The 15696-nt window shown below is 36.9% G+C and overlaps 1 protein-coding gene across 2 annotated transcripts in view; it reads right to left on the reverse strand.

Moving 5' to 3' along the window:
• Nucleotides 1-15696, reverse strand: part of megf6a (multiple EGF-like-domains 6a) — a 73895-nt gene that overhangs the window by 37769 nt on the left and 20430 nt on the right. The window contains exons 3-8 of one of the 2 annotated variants that reach the window (XM_056449187.1): nucleotides 12274-12399; nucleotides 6184-6306; nucleotides 5669-5791; nucleotides 3878-4015; nucleotides 1745-1867; nucleotides 1534-1656 (exon numbers count right to left, since the gene is read on the reverse strand). In XM_056449187.1, coding sequence (XP_056305162.1) covers nucleotides 1534-1656; nucleotides 1745-1867; nucleotides 3878-4015; nucleotides 5669-5791; nucleotides 6184-6306; nucleotides 12274-12399 — 756 coding nt within the window. Of the gene's footprint in view, nucleotides 1-1533; nucleotides 1657-1744; nucleotides 1868-3877; nucleotides 4016-5668; nucleotides 5792-6183; nucleotides 6307-12273; nucleotides 12400-15696 lie in introns of those variants that run through there. The other variant, XM_056449188.1, reaches the window with a different exon arrangement.

Raw genomic sequence — 15696 nt, forward strand, 5'->3', positions numbered from 1 at the left:
TGTGTTTATGTTTGTGTAAATGTTTCAAAAGGCAGGAAACTGGGTGCTCACAGAGTGCAGTATCTAAGTATATTAATAGAGTGTTAAGAAGAAGGGAAAAATGCGGCTGGAAAAGATGCACAAGTATGAACGTAGCCTTGAGAGCATTGTCAAGCAAGGGTGACTGAGGCTGGTGTTAGAGCATCAAGAACCACCATATACAGACATCTGCATAGGCTACAGCTGTAGAGTTCCATGTGCCAAGCCACACCAAAACAATGTTAGAAGTGTCTGTGCTGGGCTAAAAAAAAGTACTGGTCTGTTGCGCAGGTCCTCTTTTCAGATGAAAGCAAATTTTGTATTTCATTTGGAAATCAAGATACCAGAGTATGAAGGAAGAGCGGAGAGACATCAAAGTCAATCTGCTTAAAGTGCAGTGTGAAGTTTCCACAGTCAGTGATGGTTTGGGGAGCCATGTCATATGCTGGTGTGGGTCTATTGTCTTTTATCAATTCAATTCACCTTTATTTGTATAGCGCTTATACAATGTAGATTGTGTCAAAGCAGCTTCACATAAAAGGTAACAGTAAATAGGAACAGTTTGTAGTGTTTAAGTTCAGTTCAGTTTAGTTCAGTTCAGTGTGGTTAAATAATCACTACTGAGAGTCCAAATACTGAAGAGCAAATCCAACGATGCGCAGCTCTACAGATCCCGAACCATGCAAGCCAGTGGCGACAGCGGAGAGGGAAAAAAAAACTTCACTAAAGGCGGAAGTGAAGAAATAAAACCTTGAAAGAAACCAGGCTCAGTTGAAACCAGGCTCAGTTTTCAAGCCTACAGTCAACGCAGCTCTATTCCAGGACGTTTTAGAGCACTTTATGCTTCCTGCTGCAGACAAGCTTTTTGGAGATGATGATTTTATTTTCCAGCAGGCCTTAGGACCTGCACACAGTGCCAAAGCTACCAGTACCTGGTTTAATGACCACAGTATCCCTGTTTATAATTGTTAAGGAAACTCACCTGACCCCATTGAAAATCTATGGGCTATTGTCAAGAGAAAAACCCAGAAATGCAAACGAGCTGAAGGCTGATATCATACCATAACACCTCAACTTTGTCAAAGGCTGATCACCTCTATGCTACACCGCCTTGATGCTGTAATTAGTGCAAAACAAGGCCCAAAGTACTGAGGACATAATACAGTACCATTAACACACTTTTAGAAGGCCAACTTGTGTTTAAGATCTTTTTTATTGGTCAAATGAAATATTCTCATTTTGTGAAATACTGGATTTGAGTTTTTTTTTATCTTTAATCCATAATCATTAAAACTGAATAAATGAAGGTATGAAATATTTCACTTTGTGTGTAGTGAACTAATATAACACACAAGTTTCACTTTTTGAATCTAGCTATATGGCTGTACCTTTCACTTTGCGCAAACGACCACAGAATGTTGCGAATAACCAAGTCATAAAAAAGCATTCACGAGAACTGTGACTAAATCAAACCCAACAGACAGCACATAACTGTCATCCCCATGATGTACTCACAAATGCAGGAGTGTCTGTCCTCACCAAGTCGATATCCAAACCGACAGAAGCAGTGATATGAGCCAGCCGTATTCTGACAAGTGTGGTCACAGCCTCCTTTATCAGACACACACTCGTCCACATCTACACAAACACAACACAAAGTGAATAATACTGTACGTCTCCTGCCTCTCCTTTAATGTTGGTCATCAGTAAACAGGTTGTGAAGTACCATCACATCCACATCCATCTGCATTGAGTCTGTAACCTGCCCTGCAGTAGCATTCATAACCTCCAGGGTAGTTTGTGCAATCCTGCTCGCAGCATGAAGTTCCTTCCTCACATTCCTCCAGATCTACAAAGCAAAGGCAATAACTAAAAAAATAAATAAAAACAAGAACAGGAAATCATTCATTTCATTCATTTTCTTTTCGGCTTAGTCCCTTTATTAATCCAGGGTCGCCACAGCAGAATGAACCACCAACTTATCCAGCACGTTTTTACGCAGCGGATGCCCTTCCAGCCGCAACCCATCTCTGGGAAACATCCACACACACTCATTCACACTCATTCACACTCATACACTACGGACAATTTAGCCTACCCAATTCAGCTGTACCGCATGTCTTTGGACTGTGGGGGAAACCGGAGCACCCGGAGGAAACCCACGCAAACACAGGGAGAACATGCAAACTCCCCACAGAAACGCCAACTGACTCAGCCGAGGCTTGAATCAGAGACCTTCTTGCTGTGAGGTGACAGCACTACTTACTGCGCCACCTCTCACAGGAAATCATATAACACACATATAGCATTTAACTTAGCATTTACACTATTGTCAAAAGTTTGGGATAAGTGGGACTTTTTTAATGTTTCAATGCTCATCAGGGCTGCATTTATTGAACAAATTCATGCTTCTTATTTAGTAATTCATTTATTCCTGTGATTTAAAGTAGATTTTTTTAGCATCATTACTCCAGTTTTCAGTGTCACAGGATATTTAAAAAATAAGTCTAATATGATGATTTGAGACTTAATACACGTTTGATTATTAAAAATGTTGATTGACAGCTGTTTGGCTTCCTTTTTTGCAGAAACCATCATATATGAAAAAACAGCATTCAAAAATGTTTATTTTTTTAGAAAATGACTTTATTTAAGGGCTCGAATATAAATAGGGATCTCAAATAGTGATTATTTAGACGTTTAAAGAGCTTTTTAATGTGAAAATTGAAAAAAATAAATAAATAAATCCTGTTATTTAAAAATGTATGTTTATCAGAAAGATTACAGTGGCAATTTTCTACAAAAATGTAGGAGAAAACATCTTATTTTATTTTGAAATAAGGCTGTTAATCATAAATGACTGAGCATCAATAATAATTGCCCATATAGTAATCTGATATACAGCAAAAATGCAAATGATATGTATGACATATGCTGTAATTTATTTTTTGTATTTCACATAAGCTATATGTCATATATGCAACATACAATTCAAAATATTGTAAAAAAAAATTCAACCAATGGAATTACTAATATATACATATATTCGTTCAAATAAATCACCTATAATCACATCTATATGTTCATATATGGCCATATATCAGCAAATCAACAAATTAAAATCATTTCTGAAGAATAATTTGACACAAAGAAGACTGTAGTAATGATGCTAAAAATTCAGCTTTGTTTAGAAACCATATAATACAATTGTAATGGAGGCCAGCTAGGAAGTGCTGTGAGGGTAAACCTCACTCCTCTGACCTCTAAAGGTGCTCTAGTGACAGACGCTAGATGCCATGGTCTTTAGCCTCCTTGTTAGAGTAACCGACTCCCAATGTAACCCCCTGCCAATCCTGCGCCATTCAACCCACTCCGAGCTGGTATCAAACCGGCGATCTTCCGCATGGAAGTCGGTTGCTCTAACAAGGAGGCTAAAGTCCATGGCCTCTAGTGTCTGTCGCTAGAGCGCCTTTAGAGGTCAGAGGAGTGAGGTTTACCTGCACAGCAGTTGCTAGCTGGCCTCTGTTTCACAATATATTAAAACACATTAAAACCAAAAATAACACTGCACAATGTTACTGTGTACTGCACGTATTATTTACTTAAATAAATGCAGTCTTGGTAAGAGAAAAATATATATATTTTGTGACAAACAATAAATAAAATTGATCCTCCCCAAAAATAATGCCAAACTTATGACTGGCAGGCATTTGACTTTGCAGGAACTAGTCTTTATATACATGAGAACTGGTGCTTTTAAAGGTTTATCAGTGCTGATGAATACACAGTTTCAAGAAATGGATTTAATTAGCAATACTCTTTCAAATGTTTGTACCCTTCTGTACACCTGCATACTCACCCAAACAGGTTTTGAGGTCTTCGGCGAGCTGATAACCATGATTACAACTGCAGACGGGTCCAAGAACACCATGCTGACATCGATGTGAACAGCCACCGTTATCAGAGTCACAGCTATTGACAATCTCCATTTCAATACCTACAGGAAGCAGATAAAGCAATGAATATTCAAAGAAATTGATTAATAATCCTTTAACAGTGTGAAGTGCAATACGTTAGATAAAATAGATGTTGCTAGCATGGATTGTGATGTTGTTTGCATGCTTCTAAAATGAGTTACCATGTTGCTAACAAATTTTTAACATGAATCATATTGTTAGCATTAATTAAGGTGTTATAGAATGAAGTAGCACTGTGTTAACATGCAGTGGTGTAAAGAGAACAGAAAATCATACAAGTAAAAGTACCATTACTGGCCAAAAATATAGTGCAAAGTACTAGAGTAGTGACACACTACGGAAAATTTAGTTTATTTGATTCACCTATAGCGAATGTCTTTGGACTGTGGGGGAAACCGACGCACTCGGAAGAAACCCACATGAACACGGGGAGAACATGCAAACTCCAAACTCGTTTAACCTAGGAGTCAAAAATCTAGCTGTGCCGAAATGTTAATGCTGAAGTTATTCACTTTAAACCCTGAATAACAAGCTACAAGTGTCCAGCAGTTGGCGCCACAAACGAAGCTCACGCAGCCCTGATAGAATACAAGCAATCTGCGTAATCATGTGTTCGAAAGCGTAACATTCTGTAGTGTATTTAGTTCTTTAAGGTTCTTTTGTGATTTCAGTCATTTTACAGTAGTCATCCCTCATCTTCTGATCAGTGACACACAGTTTAAACATTTCATGATCATTTCAGGTAACAATTTAGCAACTTCTTGTACATTTTTAATACTTCCACACTGCATGTTTGCAGCATTTATAAAATGTCAGTTTCTTGAGGTCAGACTGTCTGATGTGATTGTTCTACAGTATCTGTGCTTTGATTGGAAATTAAAGGACTAATTACTTAGTCACTCACCATAGACAAGAAAAAATAAACATATAAAGTATTGACTGCAGGTTTTGAAGGAAAATAGTAAGCAGTAGAAGTATCAATACAGCACTAGTAATGCACTCAAGTATAAGTACACATTTTTAAACTACTTAGTGAAGTCAAACTCCTGAGAAAAACTACTCAATTATAGTAATTTGAGAATTTGTAGTTTGTTACTATACAGCACTGCACCATGAATTAACATTCTGCATGTTTCTAATTGTTTTAAGCAACTTGTTTTTTGAAACCTGCTAAACAATTTCATAATTTTACTGTATTTCTGGTCAAACACAGTACACTAAAACAATTCATTGGATTTACTAAATTTTAAGGTAACTCTGGTTGCAAACAATTTATATGGACTGAATTTAAACAAACAAATAAAGTTGAACATTACTCAATTTAATTAGTTTGTTTAAATCCAGCCGATTTAAATTGTTTGCAACCACTTACCTTCAGAAAATTTAGTAAATCCAAATTATCATATTTTTTCAGTGTAAATGCAGCCCTGATGAGAAACAGATACTTTTAAAATAATCTTTAAAACTACAAGCTTTTAGATAGTTGTGTAGTTTAAACACTACAGTTATCAATTGCTTCTTAACTATGATTGATTCTCTTGATAAAATATCACTATTGAAAGTACCTGTATATTAGCAATTTGTATGTGAACCATCCATTTTCCCCCTTGTAAAAAAAGTTGTCATTCTTCTCTGAAACATGACCAAAAGTTAATCAACTGAATGTAACTCACGGTAGCATTTCCTTCCATCAGAGCCCAGCTCATATCCTGGATTGCAGATGCAGGAGAAAGAGCCTGGTGTGTTCCTGCAACTGTGTGCACACGCCGCCAGTCCTGTTTCACACTCATTGACATCTGAAACACACCGTTTACAAGTTACCGATGACAAGTTGCCTATTACACACACATCTGATTAGACTCAGGATTTCCTGACTCACTTTTAGTCAAACAAACTGAAATTTCTGCCTCGTGTAATCACTTAAAAGTATATCAATGGCTGTAACTGGCTCATGGATCGTGGAAAGCTCTGCTCATTGTCTCCAACTCCAGCCCAGGCCAGTGTTGAAAAGACAAGCCATCTAATCCGTCTAATTAAAGACAGTGCTTCCACTGTTCTCACACCATGGGAAAGAAACTACTTTAAAAAAACTTTGGAAAAAAAAGAGGCTCCAGCAGATGAGACGCCGTTTAATACTTTCCTTGACAGTGCAACTGAACCCTACGCCGCTGCTGTCAGAAGCTTTTACCTTCACAGCTCTTCTGGTCCAATGCTAGCATGAAGCCTTGGCGACAGCTGCACACAACCCGACCGCCGTCACTGCGACATAAATGCGCACAGCCGCCGTTCCTCTCCGCACATGGGTTCCTCACTGAAAAAACACACCATTTAAGCCAGATCAAGTCATTTCACTGGCCTTCTCCATCACACACATAAACTCTCATTATCTTGTCAACACAATCCATGCAGTACACATACAGAATTCCTGCAGTCTTTCTCTGTCTGCATTCCCATACTTTCTAGGCCAGGTCTTAGTCAAGATGTGACATAAAACACATCATATATGCAATACGCTGTGGAGAGCTTTCGGTGTACAGATTTCATCCAAAATAAATATGTGAAGGGAAAAAAATGTGTTTTAACCAGCAAGATATACTGCATGAGTGAGGCAAGGAATAATGTCAGCTTTATACCAGCTATAAACTTACCTTTCAACACATTTTTATAGATTTGGGTGCAAATCGGGGTTATTTGACCTGCTCAATACCAAAGAAAACAGCAGTGTATGTTCACTACGGCAATTTGTGTTTTGGTATTACTTTGTTTTGATGGTCCCTTTAACGCATCTTGTTGAATTTAAGTTACATTGCATCTACATGCCAACTAATTCTCATTAGATTATAAGTAGACTGTTAGGGGTGGGTTGGGGTTAGGGTTAGTGTAAGTTGACATGTACTTGCAAAGTTTCTTATAGTCAGTTAAATGTCTATTGAAGGAGCAGAATCAACAGATATTAAGCAGACAGTCTACTGATACTCAAATGAATTGGCAGGTAGTTGCAATGCAACTTTTAGTTAACAAAATGTGCAATAGGGACCATCAAAATAAAGTGTGTTTTTTTAAAAACCCCAACTAAAGTAAATACACTAAATATGCAAATACTGTAAATATGATATTCAATGGTGATGTACAGCACAACAGATCATTGTTTTTCTTTGTGCATTCCAGTGGTGGGTATTTTGGTGACTCTTTCTGACCATTACATAAATCCAAGTCAGCATACTAGTGACTGGTTTTCTTGTAAGTGAATCAGTGAGTGTTTACATACACAGACATAATGTGATTATAATGGGATTTTGGCAATATTCATATACATAATATAAACTTCAAGTCATGTAAACACAATACTTAAATCAAACAAACAGTTTCCCCTTTACTACCATTCAAAAAACACAAGCATCACATGAGCTTCACATTAAAAATGTGAAAATAAAGCACATGAAATCAATTAAAAGCACATGAAACATTTTCATGTGTGAAAACAGTAAACGCCTTGGACTGCAAACCAGTCTTAAAGGGGTGGTCCACAGTGTATTTTTAAGGCTTGGTTGTGTTTATAAGATGTAAAGCAGTGTGTGCTCGTGCTTCATTTGTATAAAATCAGGTTAATTTTTCATATAACTTACTTTGATTTTATACTGCTACTCAAATAACATGAAACTACTGTTATATTTCCTAGTTTCTCTGAAAGGCCCACCCTCAAGAGGCTCTAATTTGGTCAGCTAACATAATGTGCTGTGATTTGCAGATTGGCTCCACGTCACCACCTCACACCACTTCAAGCACACGCTATTAAGCTGTGTAAACAGCCATATGAGTTTGCCTGAATCAAAAAGAAAATGAAGAGCACACAGATGAACATCACGCTTGCTCTCTAAAATAAAGTCTGACAAGTGTCTTTCACATATATTCGGAATAAACATGTGTAAGTAATATAAAGCGTTCACATATCTTTTGCGAGTTTGTTATCTGAGATGTGGAATGCAGGTAAAGCGGCCGTATAGAGAGACACTGAAAGCGTCCACATAGAGAGACACTCCAGTGCTGCTGAAGATTGTTGCTGTTTACAGCGGTTTGACTGATAAATATGAATTTGTAGCTAAATTGTTAGCGGTGCCAAACAGCATTTCCCATTGTTTACATCCTTGTTTATGTCCTCGCTACAACATACCGTTAACGCTAAAACTGTGCATGAAATTGTTTAATTTTAACAAATAAAAATACTCACAAGCCACATCTTCGTTGGTTGGAGGAATTTTAGCCAAATCAAGCACTGAACTGAGAGGGATTCTGGAAGCTATCCTTTGTCAAATGCTAGCTATGTATTTTTTATAATTCTCTGGAACATAATTAAAATTAACCTGTGAGCTCAGGCGACACGGTGGCGCAGTAGGCAGTGCTGTCGCCTCACAGCAAGAAGGTCGCTGGTCCGAGCCTCGGCTGGGTCAGTTGACGTTTCTGTGTGGAGTTTGCATGTTCTCCCCGCGTTCACATGCACCTCCGGGTGCTCCGGTTTCCCCCACAGTCCAAAGACATGCGGTACAGGTGAATTGGGTTAGCTAAATTGACCATAGTGTATGAGTGTGAATGAGTGTGTATGGATGTTTCCCAGAGATGGGTTGCAGCTGGAAGGGCATCCGCTGCGTAAAACATATGCTGGATAAGTTGGCGGTTCATTCCGCTGTGGCAACCGCAGATTAATAAAGGGACAAAGCCGAAAAGAAAATGAATGAATGTAAGCACGTCATGTCCTTTGGAAGCCCAAAATACAAAAACAAAATGAGCTCTGTGGAAATATCAGCGTTTGGACTGCATTTTAGCTTTCTCTGCTATAACATTACACGCCTCTGGCCATGCCACTTTGCTGCGGGGGGTGTATGCGCGTCCTGAATGCGCGTATCCTGAAGTCCTTGTGATCTCACTAGCCCAGATGTATTTTTTGTAGTCCCTAATCTTCGTTCGCTGTAGGCTTTGTTAAGCTAATTCTGTAAAAGCTATTGTCTCCCTTTGCATTGAACTTTGAGCGTATTACATTCAGAGATGTTGTTTCTGTTTATACAACTACATTAAACATCAACTAAAGTTTAAAATGTGATAAGATGTGTAGTGGGCCACCCCTTAAAGTTGCACAGGGATATTTCTGGAAATAGCAAAAAATACATTGTAGGGCGTAAAATGGTAGATTTTTCTATTATGCCAAAAATTATTAAAATTTTAAGCAAAGCTCATGTTCTATTAAGTGTTTTTATATATAACTTGCACAACATTAAAGGTGATTTTATCAATAGTTAGATATTTTAACCCTCAGATTATATATATATTCCAATAGTTGTAACTTGACCAAATATTGTCCTATCCCATCAAACCATACATCAATGGAAAACATTTATTTATTCAACCCCATTTATTCAACTTTCAGGGGATATAAACATTTTAAAAAGACATTGATGACAAGATTTGTGCCAAAATCAAACAAAAATACCCATTAGGTATGATCTGTAACTATAGAATATTACTAAATATTAACATATACAAGTGCTATGCAAGATTTTAAAATCTTTAAATGAGTGACTTTTAAAGTTATCGATTTTATTATTTCATAATTTACAGATGGTCTTTAGTTTGTCCCTGCTGCTGAGCTGGTGGTGGTGCAACTTGTTTCTAGTCCCTGAAGTCAAAGATTCATAGCATTACATTGGTTTCCTATGTTGTAGCATTGCACAGTCATAGTACTGTTTGTAAGAGTGGACTTTATGTATTAAACTGGCAGACTCTTATACAAGGACTGATATAAGCTTGATCACAACAATATGAAAACAATTAATCCTTTTGCCGTCTGCTTCTGACAAAAACACGCAATGCTCGCATGTTTTTTGTCAATGTCAAGAGAAATTATCTGTACAAAAGGATACACATTCCCCCTCTCTTCCTCTTTCATTTTCCTTGTCTTCACCTAACTCTGTGGTAACACTTCATAGGGGAACAATGGTCTCTGGTGAGTGTCAGGACATTGGATCTGGGTACAGTGTACAATGAATCTGATTTTGGCAGACATACTGGAATTGACGCCATGTTTGCCAAGATGATGATGCTGTTAGTCTGCATAGTACAGTATTTCTAAATCGCTATTTAAAGCAGGCAAAAGAATAATGCACTGTTTTCATGTTCACTGTTACTGGAATCCTTGACCCCATTATTAAAGTTAATAGATACTCTTGAACTAAACCACTTTATGAAAGTACTCAAATTCAGTTTAAATTTAGTCTAACTTCATTTGAACTAATCCAGGACGGACTCTGCAGTCTCTTTGATGGACATGAATGTCAGAGAAAAAGGCACATCTGGCTTTTAGTGATCACTTTCTTGAGCTTCACCCTTTCAGCCAAAACTCTTCCATCCATACTGTACGTCCAAGAGCTACATACTGACTTTATGAGATAGCTTCAGACCAAAGCTTTTCCTGCTTTCATCCTCCTGTCAGCATGCTCTTTGACTATCAGCATGTGACAGAGACATTTTATGAACAACGTCATGAACATAACAAAACTTTCAGAAGGTAAAGAGTTTAAATAAGCAACAAAAAGAACCACTTCTGCACCCTGCTGAAACAACTGGCTTAGACCGATGTGAATTTCCATACCGGTCCAGATTTGATATGCAGTACAGTATTTAAAAATGATAATTCACATAAAATGATTGCCTTATTCTAGTCTTATGCATTTGTAACCAACATTTCAATGTTAAAATAAATAAAAACTTTTAAACAATTGGGTAACAAGTCAATCAACACTCTCTTATTGCTTGACAGACATCCATTGTAGATTCAGGAGTACATTGGGTAACATTAAACTGTTTTAGTTTATATGCTGATAAATGTTTGGTATTTACTTCACACTGTAAAAAATTCTATGACATTATAAATCATGACAACTAATGTTTTTAAGTTACTTTAACTGAATTTGATAAGTTAATCAGGTTTCAACTACAGTTTTGTAGCTACAAAAAGTTTAACATAATATTTTTAGTCAGTTTGACTGATTTAACGGTGCAATTGTAAGTTTGACACCCAGTGGTTGAACTAGGTAATGCACCCCTGGTTCAAAACACACGCTAGAGCAGGTTGCCAGATTGACGATACCAACAAAGGCTGATTTAAGTCGTGTTCTAAATAAAAGCAACGGCATGGGATAGAAGGAATATTTTCTATGTTAAAAGCAGTTTTTGTCCTAACCAACACCTGCAATTTATATATTAGAAATGGCTTCTATTTCTTGCAGGTAAACAACAGAAAACTGACGATGATCACCTCAGGTACACCTCATGTACTTTATTCAGTGTTAAATGTTAATAATGTGAGATTGAATGCCATTTTACCTGACATTTACTGCCATAACACTGAAAGCAGCAGCAGATAGTTCTTGAAAATGAAATAAACCTTTTAGAACTGTGATTCAGTGCAAGCCTACACATATCAGTGATTCAGCTGTACATTTAATAATATTAAAGAGGTTTAATATGTATTAACTAGATTGTAAACCTTACCATTTCGTTGGGGTGCAGTAAGTGCACTATTCTGTGCTTCTGAATGGCTTTAAATTTCTGTGTTTGGTCTGGTCCAAACAGCCCAACTGCTTATCATTGCAAATCTCATCACGCAGTGTGCTGTTAAGACACAGGGTTACAACGTAACCTGCTCACCTAATGTATTTTTATGCTTTAGAAGAGTCAAAAACTTACATACAGCACCTTTAAGATGAGATTATAGAAAGGTTCATTTGATTCAACTAAAAAAATAAGGCAATATTGTTTGTTTAGTGATACCAATGTTTTTATTTATTTATTTCTACCTCTTTTTCCTTGCTTTTGTGGATATGTAAATTATGCACTCCTTTAGACAATGCCAAAATTGACCCATATAACAACGAAAACATGTAAAGCCATGAAAAATTAATCAATAGTAGAGAAGTGTTGTGTCATAAATGAGTAAAATCTTGTCAATGGCAGAGAACCTGGAAAAGTTTTATTAAAGGTTTTTTTGTTTCCTTTTTTTTTTTGAAAAAGGAAAAGAAAGAACCCACTTCCGAATTGTATTCAAACAGGTGCAGATATAATAAAATAAAAATATTTTGATCAGGAAAAAGTTCAAAAGATCTATTTTTATAGGGAAAAGGAGATAGTTCAGGAAGTATTCAAAGTGTGTATTTTTTTGCAATCTCCACAAAATACACTGTTAAGTGTGACATCTAATGTAGATGCAGTAAATAAGATGAAGACTCACATCTACAGCGCTTGCCATCCGCTGTAAGCTGGTATCCACGTCTGCAGCGGCACTGGAAGTGAACTGGAGAAAGCTGGACACAGTCATGCTCACAACCTCCTTTATTTACCGAACAGGATAAAACAGCTGAAGGGAAGGAGTGAGAAAAATGACAGGGAAATGGCAGTTAAGATACAGCACACAATTCAAAATAATTCAATCATGGGAAAAACTTATTCACACCTTACTCAATTTTTTATTTGTACATTTGAGAGCAAAATTCTGACAACATATAGCTTTAGCAAAAAAATAAAAGTCAGGCACTGCTAGCCAAATGCATGCATGGGGGGGGGATACAGAATATGAACATAATGCCTGTCCCACAGCTAAAGCTTAGCCAAAATTGAGTAATGCCATAAGACAATGAGCCCAAGCACACCAGCACATCTAAAAGCAAAGCTGAATAGGAAAACTAAAACAGTCAAGGTGTTGCATAAGTTCAATTAAAGTCCAGGCCTCATCTGGAACGGTGAGAGCTGTGCTGAAAAACTGAATGATTATAAGAAACTGATACAGTTATACATAAAATGTTTACTTTAAATACTTACAATTCAATAGGGGATCCTAACTTTTTCACATGAATATATTCCAAATATCTTGAGATGGCTACTTCCAGCACGATATGTCAATGTCAAGCAATGTCAAAAAATCTCTAACTACTATCTTAAATGTGACTGTAAGATCAACAAACTGACACAGCCTCACAGTCACAAGATCTCACTCCAATAGAGATTCACATCATGAATGTGCAGCAGACAAATCTGCAGAAGCAACTATACAGTATGATGGTCTAAGATCAAAAAAGTCCAAATTCTCTGAGAAATGTTTCCAGCTCCTTGTTGAATTCATGTCATGAAAAATTAAACGCAAATGGGGGTCCAATCTAGTACTAGCAAGCCAGTGGGTGTCCAGTATATTACTATTTAAAAATAAGATGAATATTTGTCTTCTCCACATACTGGTTAGTACAATTCTTTGCATGCAAATTCAAACTAATCTTGTCATGTTGTTATTTTTTTAGCGCTTTAATAAGATCTTGCAGCTGAAGACATTAAACTGCAAAACAAATGTGTTGTTTTTGGGAGAAAACGTTAAAAAACTGTCAGCACTTTGTTTGCTTAAGAGTGCACTCACTTTATATAATACTTTGTGGTAGCACCTTTGGCTTTAATTACATCAGTAATTCTGTTTGGATTGGACTCTATCAACAAAGCACATCTGGAATTCACCACTTTAGCCCTCTTTGTCTTGCAAGAAAAGTTCAAATTGCAAAATGACTTCCAGTTCACAGTGAGTTGGTTCACAGATTTGTTACACATCTGAAGCTTGTCAACTGACACCATTCCAGGAAAATGATCTCTTAAAAAATAATTTAGTTGGGTGATCAATCAATGTTAATTTGCTCTTTTTATAAATGAGCTTCTGGCCCTGCGGAAGATTAGCATAAAACAGTGCTCAATTAGAATTTATTCAAGGTTAAATATGAAAACAGGTGAGTTACAAGTTATCATTAAACATAACATGGAATATGTTTGCTTTTATGCAATATGGTAAGTGAATAACTTTTACATTAAAGGGGTAATTCACCAAAAAATGTTTATTTATTCATGTTCGTGCAATCAAAGATAGGTCACGTTTTTCTTAAGTAAAACAAAAAGTTTTTAGCTGAAACTGTGTTCCTTGGTTTTTTCATGACAAATATAATATAATATAATATAATAAAACCATAAACATCGTCAGCTGAGGAAGTTCAACCTGCCACAGGAGCTACTCGTACAGTTCTACTCAGCTGTCATCCAATCCATCCTCTGCACTTCAATCACCGTCTGGTTCGGCTCAGCTGCCAAAACCGACCTCCGTAGACTACAGCGAATAGTCCGGACTGCTGAACGAATCACTGGCACAACCCTTCCTACACTTCAAGAACTGTACTCTTCCAGAGTGAGTAAAAGGGCTCGCAAAATCACTCTGGACCCCTCACACCCAGCACACTACCTGTTCGAACTGTTACCGTCTGGTCGGCGCTTCAGAGCACCAAGCACAAAAACAGCCAGACACAGGAAAAGTTTCTTTCCTCAGGCTGTCTACCTTATGAACAGTTAAATATTCCCCTACTGTGCAATAAATATGTGCAATACTTTCTCATATGCACTTGTACACAGCACCTTATATCAATATACAATGCAATACTTTCTACATTCGCACTTGTACACAGCACCTTATAACCTGTATATTTATAACAATCTGTACATACAACTCAACATACAGGTTTCTTCACTAACCGCATCTGTTTAATGTTTATCATTTTTTATTATTATTATTTTATTTTTTCAGATTTATTTTGTGTTGTCACTTGTCACTTTATGTACACTGGAAGCTTCTGTAGCCAAAACAAATTCCTTGTGTGTGTGAAGCACACTTGGCAATAAAACTGATTCTGAACAAAGCAATTAGTCTGTGTAAAAGTATTTACAACATTGTTTATCTTTAAGCAAACAGTCCACAGGGATGTCTTGTTCTCAAGAAAATTATTTATTTAAATGGGCTTTAAGTCAGGAGCCTTGGGTATTCATTTAGTTTTTACAGATATGTGTAACACGGAGTCGGGCTACAACCGAGGTGAGGGTCCAAATGCAGTTTATTTACAACTTAATTAGGCAGGCAAGGGTCAAAACAGGAGTAAACTTTATCATGGGGGTAATCCAAAAGTGCAGGCTTGGTCACAGGCAAAGAGGTCGGTGCAGGCGGCAAACAGCATAAACAATTAAACCACGCAAGGCTCAAAAGGCATGACAAGGCTAGACAGGAATAATGCTTGGTAATGTTACAGGTGAACAAGACTCAGCAAAGTCTGTGTGTGTGAGAGGTAAATATAAAGTCCAGGTAATCAGTCCATGATGAGTTACCAGCTGTGTGAGTGTAATCAGGGGGAATTAGGAACTAGGGTGTGTGTGAGGTGCATGATGGTATTTGTAGTCCAGTTCAGTGATAGATGGGTAAGTTCTCCAGCGATCTGAAAGGGTTAGATTGGTGGTGATCGTGACAATATGTTTCTTTTGATTCTCAAAATTCCAGTAGCCTTGATATTTTATGAATAATTACACACCATATTTTCAGCTAAAAGTCTCCTTTAATGTTTAACTAGGAACAAAAACCAGCAAATGTTCATTTTTAGGTGAACTATTACTTTAAATAATTATTTTAATATTTAAATTAATAATTTAATGAAAATGTTGATTTTATTATCTAATTTTGTTCAATTTTTATTTCATTGATTTTAAAATTCCAAATGTAATTTATTAAAATCCACTCTTTGAAGCTACTTTCTATAACAATATCAAAGAGACTTGAGGAACAGTCATTGAATGATCTTGTCTAAAGCAT

This window comes from Danio aesculapii, chromosome 23, assembly GCF_903798145.1.
Source record: "Danio aesculapii chromosome 23, fDanAes4.1, whole genome shotgun sequence".
NCBI lineage: Eukaryota > Metazoa > Chordata > Actinopteri > Cypriniformes > Danionidae > Danio > Danio aesculapii.